Consider the following 13,275-nt stretch of genomic DNA (forward strand, 5'->3'; position numbering starts at 1 on the left):
ACAAGACGGAAGTGATGCTTGTTGGGAAGGCAGAGTTCCTGAATGACACTGAATGCCCCACTTTCAATGGAATGTCAGGCAAGAAAACAGATCTTTGGCTATCACAATAAAGCAGAGAGCCACCAGAGCAAGCGGGATGACTATTAATTCAATCACATTAAATGGAATGGGGCATTTACCTGAGGAAGTTACCTGGAAGAAACCCCATTTTGCCCAGTGCCTGCCATTCAGACCAGTAATCCAAACTAGAGATGGGCACGAACAGAAAACAAACAAACAACCGAACATGATGTTTGTGGTTCATTGCCATCCACGAACAGGGACTCACGAACAATCATGAACATGGCCCTGTTCACGAACATGTTCATGGTTGGCTGTTCATGGGGGCCAGCAGGCTCTCCTCCAGCCACCATCCAAGTCAAGATCCCTACTGCACCAATCCCAGAAACCTGACCTGAACAGGCACCAGGAAAGGTACCAATAATAAACAATAGCTTGGCCCCAGAGCCTAGCAGCAGCCCTGGAACTTGAAGGGGTAGATCCCTACCGCACCACTCCCAGAAACCTAACCTGAGCAGGCAGCAGGAAAGGTACCAATAATAAATAATAGCTGGGCCCAGTGCCTGGCAGCAGCCCTTGAATTTGAAGGGGTAGATCCCTATCCCACCACACACAAAGAAAATTCAAGCTCCAATGCACTCTCTCTATCAAAATGCCAACAGCAACTCTCTCCCTCTCCACTGTCTGCAAACTAAGCCAGAGCTGGGAACCCCTCTCCCCCCTGTTCTTTGCTCCCTTGTAACAAATTTGGAGCTCCACACTTGAAAGGAAGATCTGCCTATCAAGCTAAATTGGGCTTAGATTGGGATTTCCAGGACAACAGCAGGAGTTCAGACAGAGTTCAGACAATCCCTGCCTAAGTTTCCAAGGAAATTGATTGCAGTTGCCAGACTGTCTGGCTTGATGAACAGCAATGAACAGCAACAAACAAGGCTTGCAAAGACCAGCTGTTTGATGTATTGTCGAAGGCTTTCACGGCCGGAGAACGATGGTTGTTGTGGGTTTTCCAGGCTGTATTGCCGTGGTCTTGGCATTGTAGTTCCTGACGTTTCGCCCGCAGCTGTGGCTGGCATCTTCAGAGGTGTAGCACCAAAAGACAGAGATCTCTCAGTGTCACAGGGCCCCAGACACTGAGAGATCTCTGTCTTTTGGTGCTACACCTCTGAAGATGCCAGCCACAGCTGCTGGCGAAACGTCAGGAACTACAATGCCAAGACCACGGCAATACAGCCTGGAAAACCCACAACAACCACCAGCTGTTTGTTTAGAATGGGGCCTCACAAACAGCTTGTTCGCAAACAGCAGATTGGGCTGTTTGTGGCTTTTTCCCCTTCATATTGCTGTTCATGCCCATCTCTAATCCAAACCTTCAGTAATTAATCAGGTGCTGGTAGCCAATTTATGGCAACTTGGTAGGGTTTTCAGGGCAAGAGACATTCATAGATGGTTTGCCATCACTGTCTTTAACCATTGTCCTGTCACTTTTAGTACTTCAATTATCTGAACTCAGGATCCATGGTTTATATGACCAAGACCTGCTCCCTTTCTTGCCTTGCACTTTTATCCAGATGATTTAATTTATGCAGTTTGAAATTACTTGTTAAACACCATCTCAGATAGAAACTGTCTCCAATCACATGCCTTTCCCACCTGGAATTTTTCCTCTTCTACCTGTTTTAAATAATTACTCTCTTCTCTTCCAACAGCCAGAGCTTGGGCAGTTTGACCTGAGCTTGTGAGAGCTTAGCAAGGTCGATCACAATCAGTATTTGGATAGGAGACCACCAAGGGCAATGGGGTTGCTTGCTATGTAGAGGAAAGCAATTGCAAACCACCTTTGCTCATCTCATGGAATACCCCATAGAAGTGGTCGCTATGACTTGGCTGGAACTTGACAGCACCTACTTCTTCATTTTCTACCAATTAGGATATGCACCAGAACCCCACCTATGATCCCTCTCCTCTTTCCAAACCTGGAAAGAAAAGTATCTTTTTGTATTGAGGGCAGTATTCTTTGTGCTATAACTGGTAACCATTTTTGCCTGCCCAGAACCACCTTTCCCTTGAGAGCAAGTAACACTCCTGTCAGACCACAACGGCATATGGCTCTGCCTTTCCCCTTTTTAGATTATTCACTGATACTTGGATCCCTGGGGTTTAGTTCTCCACTTGACGTTTAAAGGATCAACAAGTGAAGTTTTCTTTGATTTCTCTCTTGAGCCTCTGCCCTTCTTCTTAAGCAGAGCACTGTGAATAACATTTGGGCCTTGGAAAAACTGGCTTTGTGAGCTTTTAGTGACATCGAGTGCTTGATATAATGTAGACGGCTTGCTAATTTTCCGGTCAAGATACTTATGTTATTCAATAGTTTGTATATTATTCCCCTTAATAAACTTTATTTCTGTTTTTCATGCTATCTGGACCTCAGTGTTCCTTCCAAGCATACAGCAATATCCTCTCACTTAGTCACAAACAGAAATGTGAGGCCCCAGGCGAAAAAAAGGAATGGCAGTGGTGGTGGACCCCCTTTTTTCCTGAGGACTTTTTTGTAAAAATTGGGAAATTTGGGAGAGCACTGGGGGAAAAAACTCTATGAAATAATTTCGCTTTTTTAGTCTCTCTCTGTCCAAATGCACAGCATGAAAGAGACTGGGAATGGAAAGGTTGGGAAATTTGGGGGAAAGCTGAAATTAACTCTTGTGATCTAAACATATGCAACATTTTCAAGGATGTTTTTTGTTTAAACATAAGTATAAATTTTGGCATCAACTAATATGTTACAATAGTTTTAATGGTAAAACATTGTTAAAAACTTCAGTGTTAACACACTTTAGCCTAATATCCAAACATACTTGGGGTCTTACCTGTTGTGACTCTGTGAGAGAGATTCTGTTCAAACAATACCCTTTCTTTTTTTCCTACATGATTTGTTTTCTGCCTTTGACTTTTATTTTTTTCCTGCCTCTTAGATGAGAAATTAAAGATGCATGTGCTATGGTAGGATAGGATGCTATAGTTCGCAACTCCTTTTCATGTATTGGATACATTTGCAATTTATAAGAAACAAAGATAATTAAGCTTTTAAATTCCATAAATATGCCAAATATGCCCTGAAGGCAATTGAAGATAACTTCGCAAGATGCCTTGATTTTAATTTTCAGAGCTGCAGGAGAGAAACCTGGGTTTTTTTTTGTTTGGTTTTCTTTGGTTTGGTTTTGGTCAAATAAAACCCTTTGAATCTGTGGCAGCTGCAGTGTTTAGTCAGCCCATTTGGACTTACAGCTGTGTTGCCATGGGCCATCTGCTTGCCAGTTTAAAGCACTAAAATCAGCATAGCTGGGATTTTGGTGCTTGAAATTTTGTGGCTGTGACACACAAAAGCTTATCTATGCTAAATTCAGCATGTGGCATTAGCAATCAAATGACTAGCTCAGCTCACAGCAAAGCAGCTTAAAGTTAATACAGTATAAGGGGGGAAACATTGCTACTACAGCCTCAAAGGAGAGTCTAGGTAAATTCTTACGGGTAGTTCCAGTGAAGCAGGTCTTATAATTAAAACAATATTGTTTCTAAATGCAATACAAGGCATGGATTTAGTGAATATATAGGAAGATCTAGACAACCCAAAGTGTTTAACCTCTCTTTTGAACAGAAGTTTTCCTGCCACAGCATGTTGCTTTAAATCCACATTTGTGTACTCTAGATCCCATGTTCAGAAATAGTATTTGATTGGTAGAATAGAAAAGATCTGGTGTTCAAAACAGAGAGGGAAAAAGCCACCCAGTGCATTAGCTTTTCTACAGAGTTAAAAAAACAAAAAAACCACTCTTTTAAGGGTTCTAAGCATCTGAAAAACTGAAAGTGCATTTCATGTACTAAATGCTGAGGTCTGTTGCAGAGATCTGTTTCATGTGATGACAACACATGATGGGTCGTGATACTGGATCACCAATGAACTTGAATGTGCAAATTACTTAGCTGATTTGCCAGAGTTGTGAACTTTCCTGTACAATAATGACAGCCACTGCAACTACGCTTTATAGTCAGACCAGATAAGAAGCTGGAAGACCTATTAAGGGATCTTTCCTGTCTCCTCCTCAATCTGTCAGTCATTTGTGCTTCCTGAAAAGAGGATTCCAGATGTTGGAATCCTTCAGGAACAGTTCTGGTTGCAATGTGGGGATCTGCAATGGGAAGAGGAACTTGGTGAAAAAAGCTTTCCACAGTACAGCGATTTTGAATAGATTTAGATTTAATAAGATATCATGTTTTTGTGAACTGGAAAGCTGATAATTTTGGATAGGGAGAGAATTGCAGGAAAAAAAATATATCATTTGATTTGCCTGACAAAGTGCTACTCTTCTACATAATCACATGCCTAACAAAATTGTAAGATTCTTATTCCTTAACACTTTCTTCTGTCAGCAGGGCTGTAACATCATCTACGCAAATAACATTTTGAGCATCTCTAATAATTTTTGATTGAATTCTGAAATAGATGTTCTATAATAGTGAATATCATTAATTTGTTATTTGAAAAATTGTCTTCTGAGTAATGTCACGTAAAATTGAATTCTTAGATTTAATAAGACATGCTGCTGTCTTTGTTCATAATTTTTGTATGGTACCCAAATGGTGTCTGCTTCTACTAGCAGTAGAAAAAAAAAACTACAGTAAATTTGTTCCACTGATTCTGGGAGCTCCAATGCTAGGTTGCCAGGGAGGATTCTTAACCTTGCATGAGCATTAGTACACGCATGCACACCAGTGATGTAAAGATGTCATTTCCAGTAATGACATCATCATGACATCATTACTACCCACCTACCCACTCTGGTAGTTTTGCAAAAATTCGATGTTTTTTGGTCAGTATCAGAGCTTCATCTGGCAATGTGATGAGTCTGACATCACTTCCAGCAATACATGAAGTGATGTGTGCTGGCAATGTCACAGCATCACCTGGAAGAGCCTGCTGTAGTCCAGAAAGTCCCCGTTTCTTCCCCCTCCACAAAGCTGAGGACCATGGGATTCTCTGCCAATAGTGGGGGGCTAGCAATACTATCCAATATATTCACTGAACATTCCTGTCAGCAAGGTTTCCCAGTCACTTCACTGGAAATGGCAGTTTCTGGTGAGCAAAGAGTTGAGTGCTTCAAAACAGACTTACAGCTCTAGATCAGGGTGCAAAATATAGTTGAGTATATTTCTATCTTCCCACATCTTACTCCAATAGCAAACTTATCTATTGAAATTTCACAATTTACAGTGTGGCCATAACTCAGAGAATGTTAAGAGCAATTAATTCTGTTTCCAATCAATGCTTCTTATATACGTATCTAAATGAAAACATTAAAAGTAATCATTTCTGGAGATGACAATTCTGAAATACAGAATAAGACAGAAAACTGTTGTTATAAATAGTAATGCATTTAAAAATATTCACAGACCAAGTATTTTTATAATGCCATGAAAGGATAGTCCATTATAAATTATGAGATTATGCACATTATTGATTGCTTACCTTGATATGAAAGTTTAAATCCTTGCCGATTTTCTGAGTGATCACTATAAAAGTGAATTAGTGTTTCATGAGTTGTACTTAATAGAGATGGCGGGAGGTCTGTTCCACTAAACTGGCCAATCATAGAACTGGTGTGATAAGGCCCATTCTGAATTTCAAGGAAGTCATGGTTTGCTTCAGTGGAGAAGTTCAGAAATTGTATGTGTGCGCCTATACAGGAAAGCAGTAATAAAAACTGTAAACCAACACAGACATGAAGAGGTAAATAAGCAAATAATTCCTCTAACAACATGAACATCATGTTACAGATTGAATCCAAACCACTAAGGTTAACAACAATGAACTCTAATTGGGAAAGAGAAAGCATAACTTTCCATTAAAATAGACTTTTGCAAAGTTTTGTGTAGTTGTTAAGAGTGGCAGGACTCTAACCTGGAGAATCAGGTTTGATTCCCCACTCCTTCGCTTGAAGCCAGCTGGGTGACCTTGGGTCAGTCACAGCTCTTCCAGAGCTCTCTCAGCCCCACCCACCTCACAGGGTGATTGTTGAGGGGATTATAATAATATATTTTGTAAACTGCTCTGAATGTGCATTAAGTTGTCCTGAACAGCAGTATATAAATCAAATGATTTTGTGCTATTATTTTCCATGTATTTTTAATCTGTATGTATTTTGGTAGACAAGGGGAAAAATGAAAACAAAAACCAACAATAACTAAAAAATGGATTGCCTATTTTATTAAACATATGAATAAACACATATGGATAGAAAACCTGCATGACTCACTCAATTCCTAACTGGTCAGACTTCTTCACATATATTGTTTTAGAAATTCTGAAATATTGTTTATACTATTCGCGTCACATTACAGATGCGGGGGAGAGGGAATTGAGAGGCAGAGCTTTGCCTTGCGTTAGCTGGTGACCTTACAGCTCATTGTTTTGAATGGTATATTAGACTCGTACCCGTTTTGCTTTGTTTACTATGGGTTTACAATTTTACCATGGGTTTAGATAAAATGATGAAGCATTATGACTAACTTCACATGCAGGAGAACTCCTGTGCCCACCATTACCATGCTGGCTTCATCTTGTCCCTAGGTACATGAGACCTGCATTCCAATGAGTCTTGAGCCAACACCGAATAGAAGACAAAGACAGAAGAGAGGAAGCAGGACCACATCTTAGCACAATAATATTAGCTTGGAGTGAAGAGACAGCCTATGGACCATCTCAGAAAGGAAATAGCACACATAGAAATGGCATTTGGATAATTTATCAAGGTCCTTCAAAAGTGATTAGTGACTAGGGGTGTGCAAAGGCACACTGTTTCGTTATTCTTGTTTCGGGTTTACCCGAAACAAGAATCTGTTTCGGATACAGGCAAAAGCCGAAATGGCTAGCCGTTTCGGCTTTCGGCTTTCGGGTTTGTTTCTGCTTGTTTCAGCTTTCTTTCGGCTTTTTCAATGGGAAAATGCCTCCGTCTTCCCGGACGCCTGGGGAAGGCATTTTCCCACCGAATCATCCCAAAATTGGTGGGGACCTTCCTCTAACCCCTCTATAACAACCCCCCAAGTTTCAGACCGATTGGACTTTGGGGGGCCATGTTATGGCCCCCCAAACCAGGTCCCCCTATCCTCGCATAAGAAAGGGAAGGGTGAGCATATTGTTAGCTTGCTGCTGCTCATCTTCTTCTTCATTATTTCCTATGGGGAAAAAATGAAGAGGCAGGCTTCCTTTGCCAGGGGTGGCATTTTGCATGCAAAATGCCCCCCAACCCTCTGGGGCCCTTCTCCCACCCTTCCTCCCACCCCCCACCAAGGCTCAAACTGCTCCCAATTGGGGGGGGGATTTCATGGCATAGGGAACAAAGGGAGAGGGCTGGCCTTTGCCAGCCTGTTCCTGGGGTTATGGGTGTGGGGCTGCTGGGGGTGGATTTGGGTCTGTGAGGGGCTTATGTGGGGATTTGGGTCTGTGTGTGGCAGCTGGGGGGGAATTGGGTTTGTGTGGGGCTGTAGGGGGTGGACTTTGGGGGCTGAGAGCACCTACTTGGGGAGGCCAAGAAATGCCCCCCCCAAGTGGGAGCAGGCTGAGCCTTGGTGGGGGGTGGGAGTAGAGGTGGGAGAAGGGCCCCTGAGGGTTGGGGGGCATTTTGCATGCAAAATGCCACCCCTGGCAAGACAAGCCTCCCCCGCTGTAAGTAGTAGAGAAAAGAGCACCTACTTGGGGAGGCCATGAAATGCCCCCCCAAGTGGGAGCAGGCTGTGCCTTGGTGGGGGGGGGTGGGAGGAAAGGTGGGAGAAGGGCCCCTGAGGGCTGGGGGGCATTTTGCATGCAAAATGCCACCCCTGGCACGACAAGCCTCCCCCAGCTGTAAGTAGTAGAGAAAAGAGCACCTACTTGGGGAGGCCATGAAATGCCCCCCCCCAAGTGGGAGCAGGCTGTGCCTTGGTGGGGGGTGGGAGGAAGGGTGGGAGAAGGGCCCCTGAGGGTACGGGGGCATTTTGCATGCAAAATGCCACCCCTGGCAAGACAAACCTCCCCCAGGTGGAATTGGTGGAGAAAAGAGCACCTACTTGGGGAGGCCATGAAATGCCCCCCCCAAGTGGGAGCAGGCTGTGCCTTGGTGGGAGGTGGGAGGAAGGGTGGGAGAAGGGCCCCAGAGGGTTGGGGGGCATTTTGCATGCAAAATGCCACCCCTGGCAAAGGAAGCCTGCCTCTTCATTTTTTCCCCATAGGAAATAATGAAGAAGAAGATGAGCAGCAGCAAGCTAACAATATGCTCACCCTTCCCTTTCTTATGCGAGGATAGGGGGACCTGGTTTGGGGGGCCATAACATGCCCCCCCAAGTCCAATCGGTCTTAAACTTGGGGGGTTGTTAGAGAGGGGTTAGAGGAAGGTCCCCCACCAATTTTGGGATGATTCGGTGGGAAAATGCCTCCCCCAGGCGTCCGGGAAGACGGAGGCATTTTCCCATTGAAAAACCCGAAACAACCCGAAACGTTTCGGGTTATTTTCTTTCGGATAACCTGAAACGTTTCGGGTTTCCCAAAACGTTTCGGATAACCTGAAACAACCCGAAACAAGTTTGTTTCGGGTTTCTTTCGGGTTTCAGAAACCCGAATTGCACACCCCTATTATTGACCCCAGAGACTGCTACTATTATGAAGTGCAATTACTTAACAGGAGCCATTCCCAAATTCAGGCTACTCACTTTTCCAGGTCTGAATTCTGCCTCTGAAAAAATTACACACACACACCTAATTTCACCTTATGTGGACTCATCACCTAGACGCAGATTTCAATTACTACTGTGAGTGTGAGCAGTCGAGCTCAGCCTCCACCATGTTTAATACAGCCTGTGATATAAAAATCACAGAGCCCCTGAATTAATACAGCTTGATCTACATCAGGGAGATGCCAGCCAATGGACAAAGAAGTTACCGAGTCCTGCTCAGGAGAATAAAGCATGAATGGAATGTGAACGCAAATGCAAATGCCGAGGACCTGGAGTGATTAGTTCCTACCCCCCCCCCTACAAGCTATGGACATGCAGTTGACAAAAAGGTTCTCGCTGAGTCATCCTCACACATTCCAATCACCCTCATTTCTGTGATTTACATCCTATCCTTTGGTCAATGGGCCATCAATCTGTATTGATAAGTTGTAAATTTCTTTCTGGCAACATGTAAATTCATATAGCCCAGCTCCAGGGACATTAACGACCAATTGTTTCTTTCTTTTTTTTTAACAATTTTTTTTATTTTTTTAAAAAAACCAAACAAACAAACAAACAAAAACAATGTACAACCAATTGTTTCTTTGTCAAAAAAGAGGAAAACCCAATCTGACTCTTTTGTCACACCATGGTAGCAACAATCAAAGGTGCTAAAACCTTTATCATTCTCAGGAACTGACATTTACAATCTTTTGTCTCAACAGCTGAGTGGGCTCCCAGCCTCAGGACATGATTTGCCCTACAAGAACCAGGGCTTTGCCACACTCAAATTGTACATGCTTACTATGACCCAAGTGTAGTGCCCTCAGAGTCTCCCTCTCTGAGCCCTTCTCCCTGGCAAAAGACACAGGACGTTTGAAGCTTGCTTCCTCTGTGGACTGCTCTACTCTTCTGGACAGGTAAATATACCCCCCTCACTCTATTCCAACCTCTGGCTAATTTCCTAAGTCTCTGTGTGTCTGTGCCAACAGTTTATTACTTCTTGCATGTGTAAGCGTTTTCTCCTTTAAATAAAGTTACTCTTTGCTTTAAAGAACACTTGTCTCGACAGTTTCCTTGAGGAGAGGACACCATAAACACTGATGGACATCTCGCTTGTTACTCCTCTTGTATAGCCTTATTCCTTGTTACTCCTGCAGGCCACTGGACTATTTTAGTAGCAGTGTGAACTCCAACTAGAAATAGGGCTGTATTCACACAGATAAGTGTCTCCAATATACATGTTTTTTACCACATATGGCAACAGCATGAAAATTACAAGTCATAATCCTTATTTCTTTATGTAATGTATGATTTAGTAATTTTTAAAAAGTTTACATTATATTCAATGGGCTGAGTTCACAAGACTTGCTTTAATTAAGTTTTACATATGCGAACAGTAGTATTGTGTGTTTCTTTGATGTACAGAAATTCTGTGAAACCCACAATATCATGAAATTACACCTAGATGTCTATTTTTACATACATATTTACATATTTGCCTAATATATTTAAGGATGCAGTCCTAAGAATAAATATTTGGAAGCAAATGCAACTGGAATTACTGACACTAATTTCCAAATAAATATGTTTAAGAGTACATAAGGTGCATTTGTTTGCTTTACAGCAGACAAGCTGTTGTCTGTAAACTAGAAGGGGTGTGTTTTATAAGATGGAGTTAGATATCCAGTTGGACTGGTAATACTGCAATGTAACTCTAGTATAGCAATAGAAGTCCATCTAGTAAAATATAAATTGAATTTATATCCACATCAAGTAATGCTTCCATCATATACAAACCAATTAACATTAATTCTCTAGACAAATAACTAAAAGGCAAGCATAACAATCTATTTTTTAAAAAAACCTTATTAAAAACTCACATTATAGTAGGATTTATAACAATCAAATGATTAACAACAAATTAGCTTAGCAAAGATCTTTTATTAATATATTATATCCATGTAAGGAAGAAAATCTATTAACACAGAAAACAAATGAATGCCCAGCTAAGATTTTAATAACAAACTATTTTTAATTAGCTAAATCTTACAAACTGGTATGATTTTTTCATAGCAAGAAATCTCATGTTTATTTTATTCCAGACAATGTTATTTAACATGACTTTTATCTTTTCTTCTAGGGAATATCTATCCGTGACCATCGTACTAACCTAATTATTATTTATCCTGTTACTTTCCTTAAAATCACAGCTGCAATTGCTAATGAGTCTAAAAAGGTTGAAAACAAGTTCAAGTCATTCAGGAAATTATTTGGATAAAAACTGCAAGACTTTTCAGTCTACTTTGTGATGTAAAAATATAGCCTTATTATCTACATTTCATGAATAATATATAAATTATCCACAAACACTCTGGAGGAAAAAAGGAAAGAAATGAAAACGGAATGATATAGCCTCCTGCTAGAGGACTGAGAAAGGACATACCTAATTGAATTAAATGTTAATGATTTATTTCTTACTATCATACTCATTGATATTGTTCAGAGCCTAGCAGAGCAATTTCACAAATAATTTTTCTATTAAAAGTAACATACTCTTTCCCTTCCTGCACATGACCCTGGATGCACTTAATGTCCTCATACACATCAGTGCATGCAGGAGGGGCAAAAAAGTGTGTGGTGAAGGACCAGATTGTTTCCTTAAAAGTTTTGCTAAAACTACTTTCATTTCATAATGCAGCACATATAAGATTATCATTGAGTTGTATTGAAATCTCAGCTTCCAGGATAATCAGAAGATTAACTGATTGTTCAGATCTGGCTCAGGCAGCCCCACACAGAGGTGGTAGCATTCTGGTTGCCAGGGACCCCCCAGGAGAGTCGAGAGTGTGACATTACCCCAGGCAGGTGGGGCTACTTCATTGAGCATGAACTGAGAGCCACGCCACCCTGCCCCAATACCACTGGAGGCATGGGTGAGTAAGAAGCACTACCCAATCCAACAAATACTGGGAAGCAAACACCTTCACCTGAGTGGGCCAATGCCAGTCTCAATGGTGGGGGAAGAGCTGAGAAACAAGTGACACTGCTTGAGCCAGCAGGTGTCAGCAACAGGGGAGAGGCTATCAGCAACAGTGCAATAGACAGGCCCATTACTGAATGGCTAGCCATCACATGGAGCAGGGCAATGGGGCAGACTTTCAGAAACAGAAGCGAGAGAGGCCCATAGGAAAGCATACGGTAGAGCAGCAGGAAAGGGGTCTGGGCTGGCAGCATGGGAGATGAGCGAGCCAAGGCTCTCACCGCCAACAGATGGAAACCCTCAGGGGGCCTAGCTGGAGGTCTGGGAGGGGTGGAGCACAGTGCCCCATTGGCCCTTAGGCTTGCCAGTTTGCAGGCAGTTGCCCTGAGGAAGGAACCTAGGGTAGAGCCCAGGGCTGGTACTCCCCAGGAAATCCTTCAAAAAGCTGGACAGAGGGAGGCCAGGGGAAAAGGGCAAGGCCATGCCCTCCAGGTCAAAGGGAGAGCCAAGCTGATAAACAGAGGGACCAAGGTGAGGGAAGGACCTCCCTCTTCTACTGTTGTTGAGGACTGGCTCTCTACTCAGAGCTGGAGAAGGTGTACCTGGTAGGATGGCAGTCCTAGCCTCTGACCTAAACACAACAGAGTCTGATTCTGATGAGCTACAGTACAATGTTATCAGGATTGCTTACCATATCCAACGGGCAATAATATCTTCCAAGTGCAACCAAGGTTACTAGGATAGTTTCCAGGGAAACCTGGGCTCAGGATTACTCCAGCTATATTTGTCAGAGTTCCGCCACACTTCGCTATTAAAAAGAAAATACAGACCATTAATACCATTTAAGATTAATGATTTATACAGTGATGAGTAACTTGTGAAATATTCAGTAAAATCAACACAATACATATATAAAGCAACACATTGCCCTGTTTGCACTCCAAAGTACAACGAAGGTTCTTGTTCTTCATTTCATTGGGTCAGACAGCTTTCATATTCTCAATGCTACACTTGCGACTGCGGTAAATGAAGATTTTGTAGTTGGGAAAGTCATTAAATGCATATGGGGCATTCGCTTCAGCAGTAAACCACTAATAATTCTATACACAGGTTCAAGCTAGACATGAGGGCATTCATGTGACCATAAGGACAAAATATTCCAATCTGAGAAAGAACAGTGTGAGAAATGTACCATATGCTTAACATTATTTTGTTGTTTTTATTGTTGATTATGATAATTAGCATTTATTTGGTACATTTGAAGCATTTCAAATAATTCAAGTATATTGTATGAGCGTCAAGCTACAAGTGACGCCTGACACAGTTTGGATACTTGTCAGCTTCCCTCAAGTTTTGATGGGAAATGTAGGCATCCTAGTCTTGCAGCTGTAATGGAGAGCCAAGCTGTAAAACCAGGATGCCCACATTTCCCACAAAAACTTGAGGAAAGCTGACAAGTGTCCAACCTGTGTAAGGCATCACTTGTAGCTTGG

At 42.2% G+C, this 13,275-nt stretch overlaps 1 protein-coding gene across 1 annotated transcript in view; it reads right to left on the reverse strand.

Annotated features, from left to right (window-relative positions):
- CSMD1 (CUB and Sushi multiple domains 1) overlaps positions 1-13,275 on the reverse strand; it is a 1,321,894-nt gene that overhangs the window by 157,849 nt on the left and 1,150,770 nt on the right. The window contains exons 41-42 of the mRNA XM_054971211.1: positions 12,474-12,590; positions 5,582-5,791 (exon numbers count right to left, since the gene is read on the reverse strand). Of these exons, the coding sequence (XP_054827186.1) occupies positions 5,582-5,791; positions 12,474-12,590 (327 nt within the window). The remainder of the gene's footprint in view (positions 1-5,581; positions 5,792-12,473; positions 12,591-13,275) is intronic.

This window comes from Eublepharis macularius, chromosome 1 (genome assembly GCF_028583425.1).
Source record: "Eublepharis macularius isolate TG4126 chromosome 1, MPM_Emac_v1.0, whole genome shotgun sequence".
NCBI classification, from domain to species: Eukaryota; Metazoa; Chordata; class Lepidosauria; order Squamata; family Eublepharidae; genus Eublepharis; species Eublepharis macularius.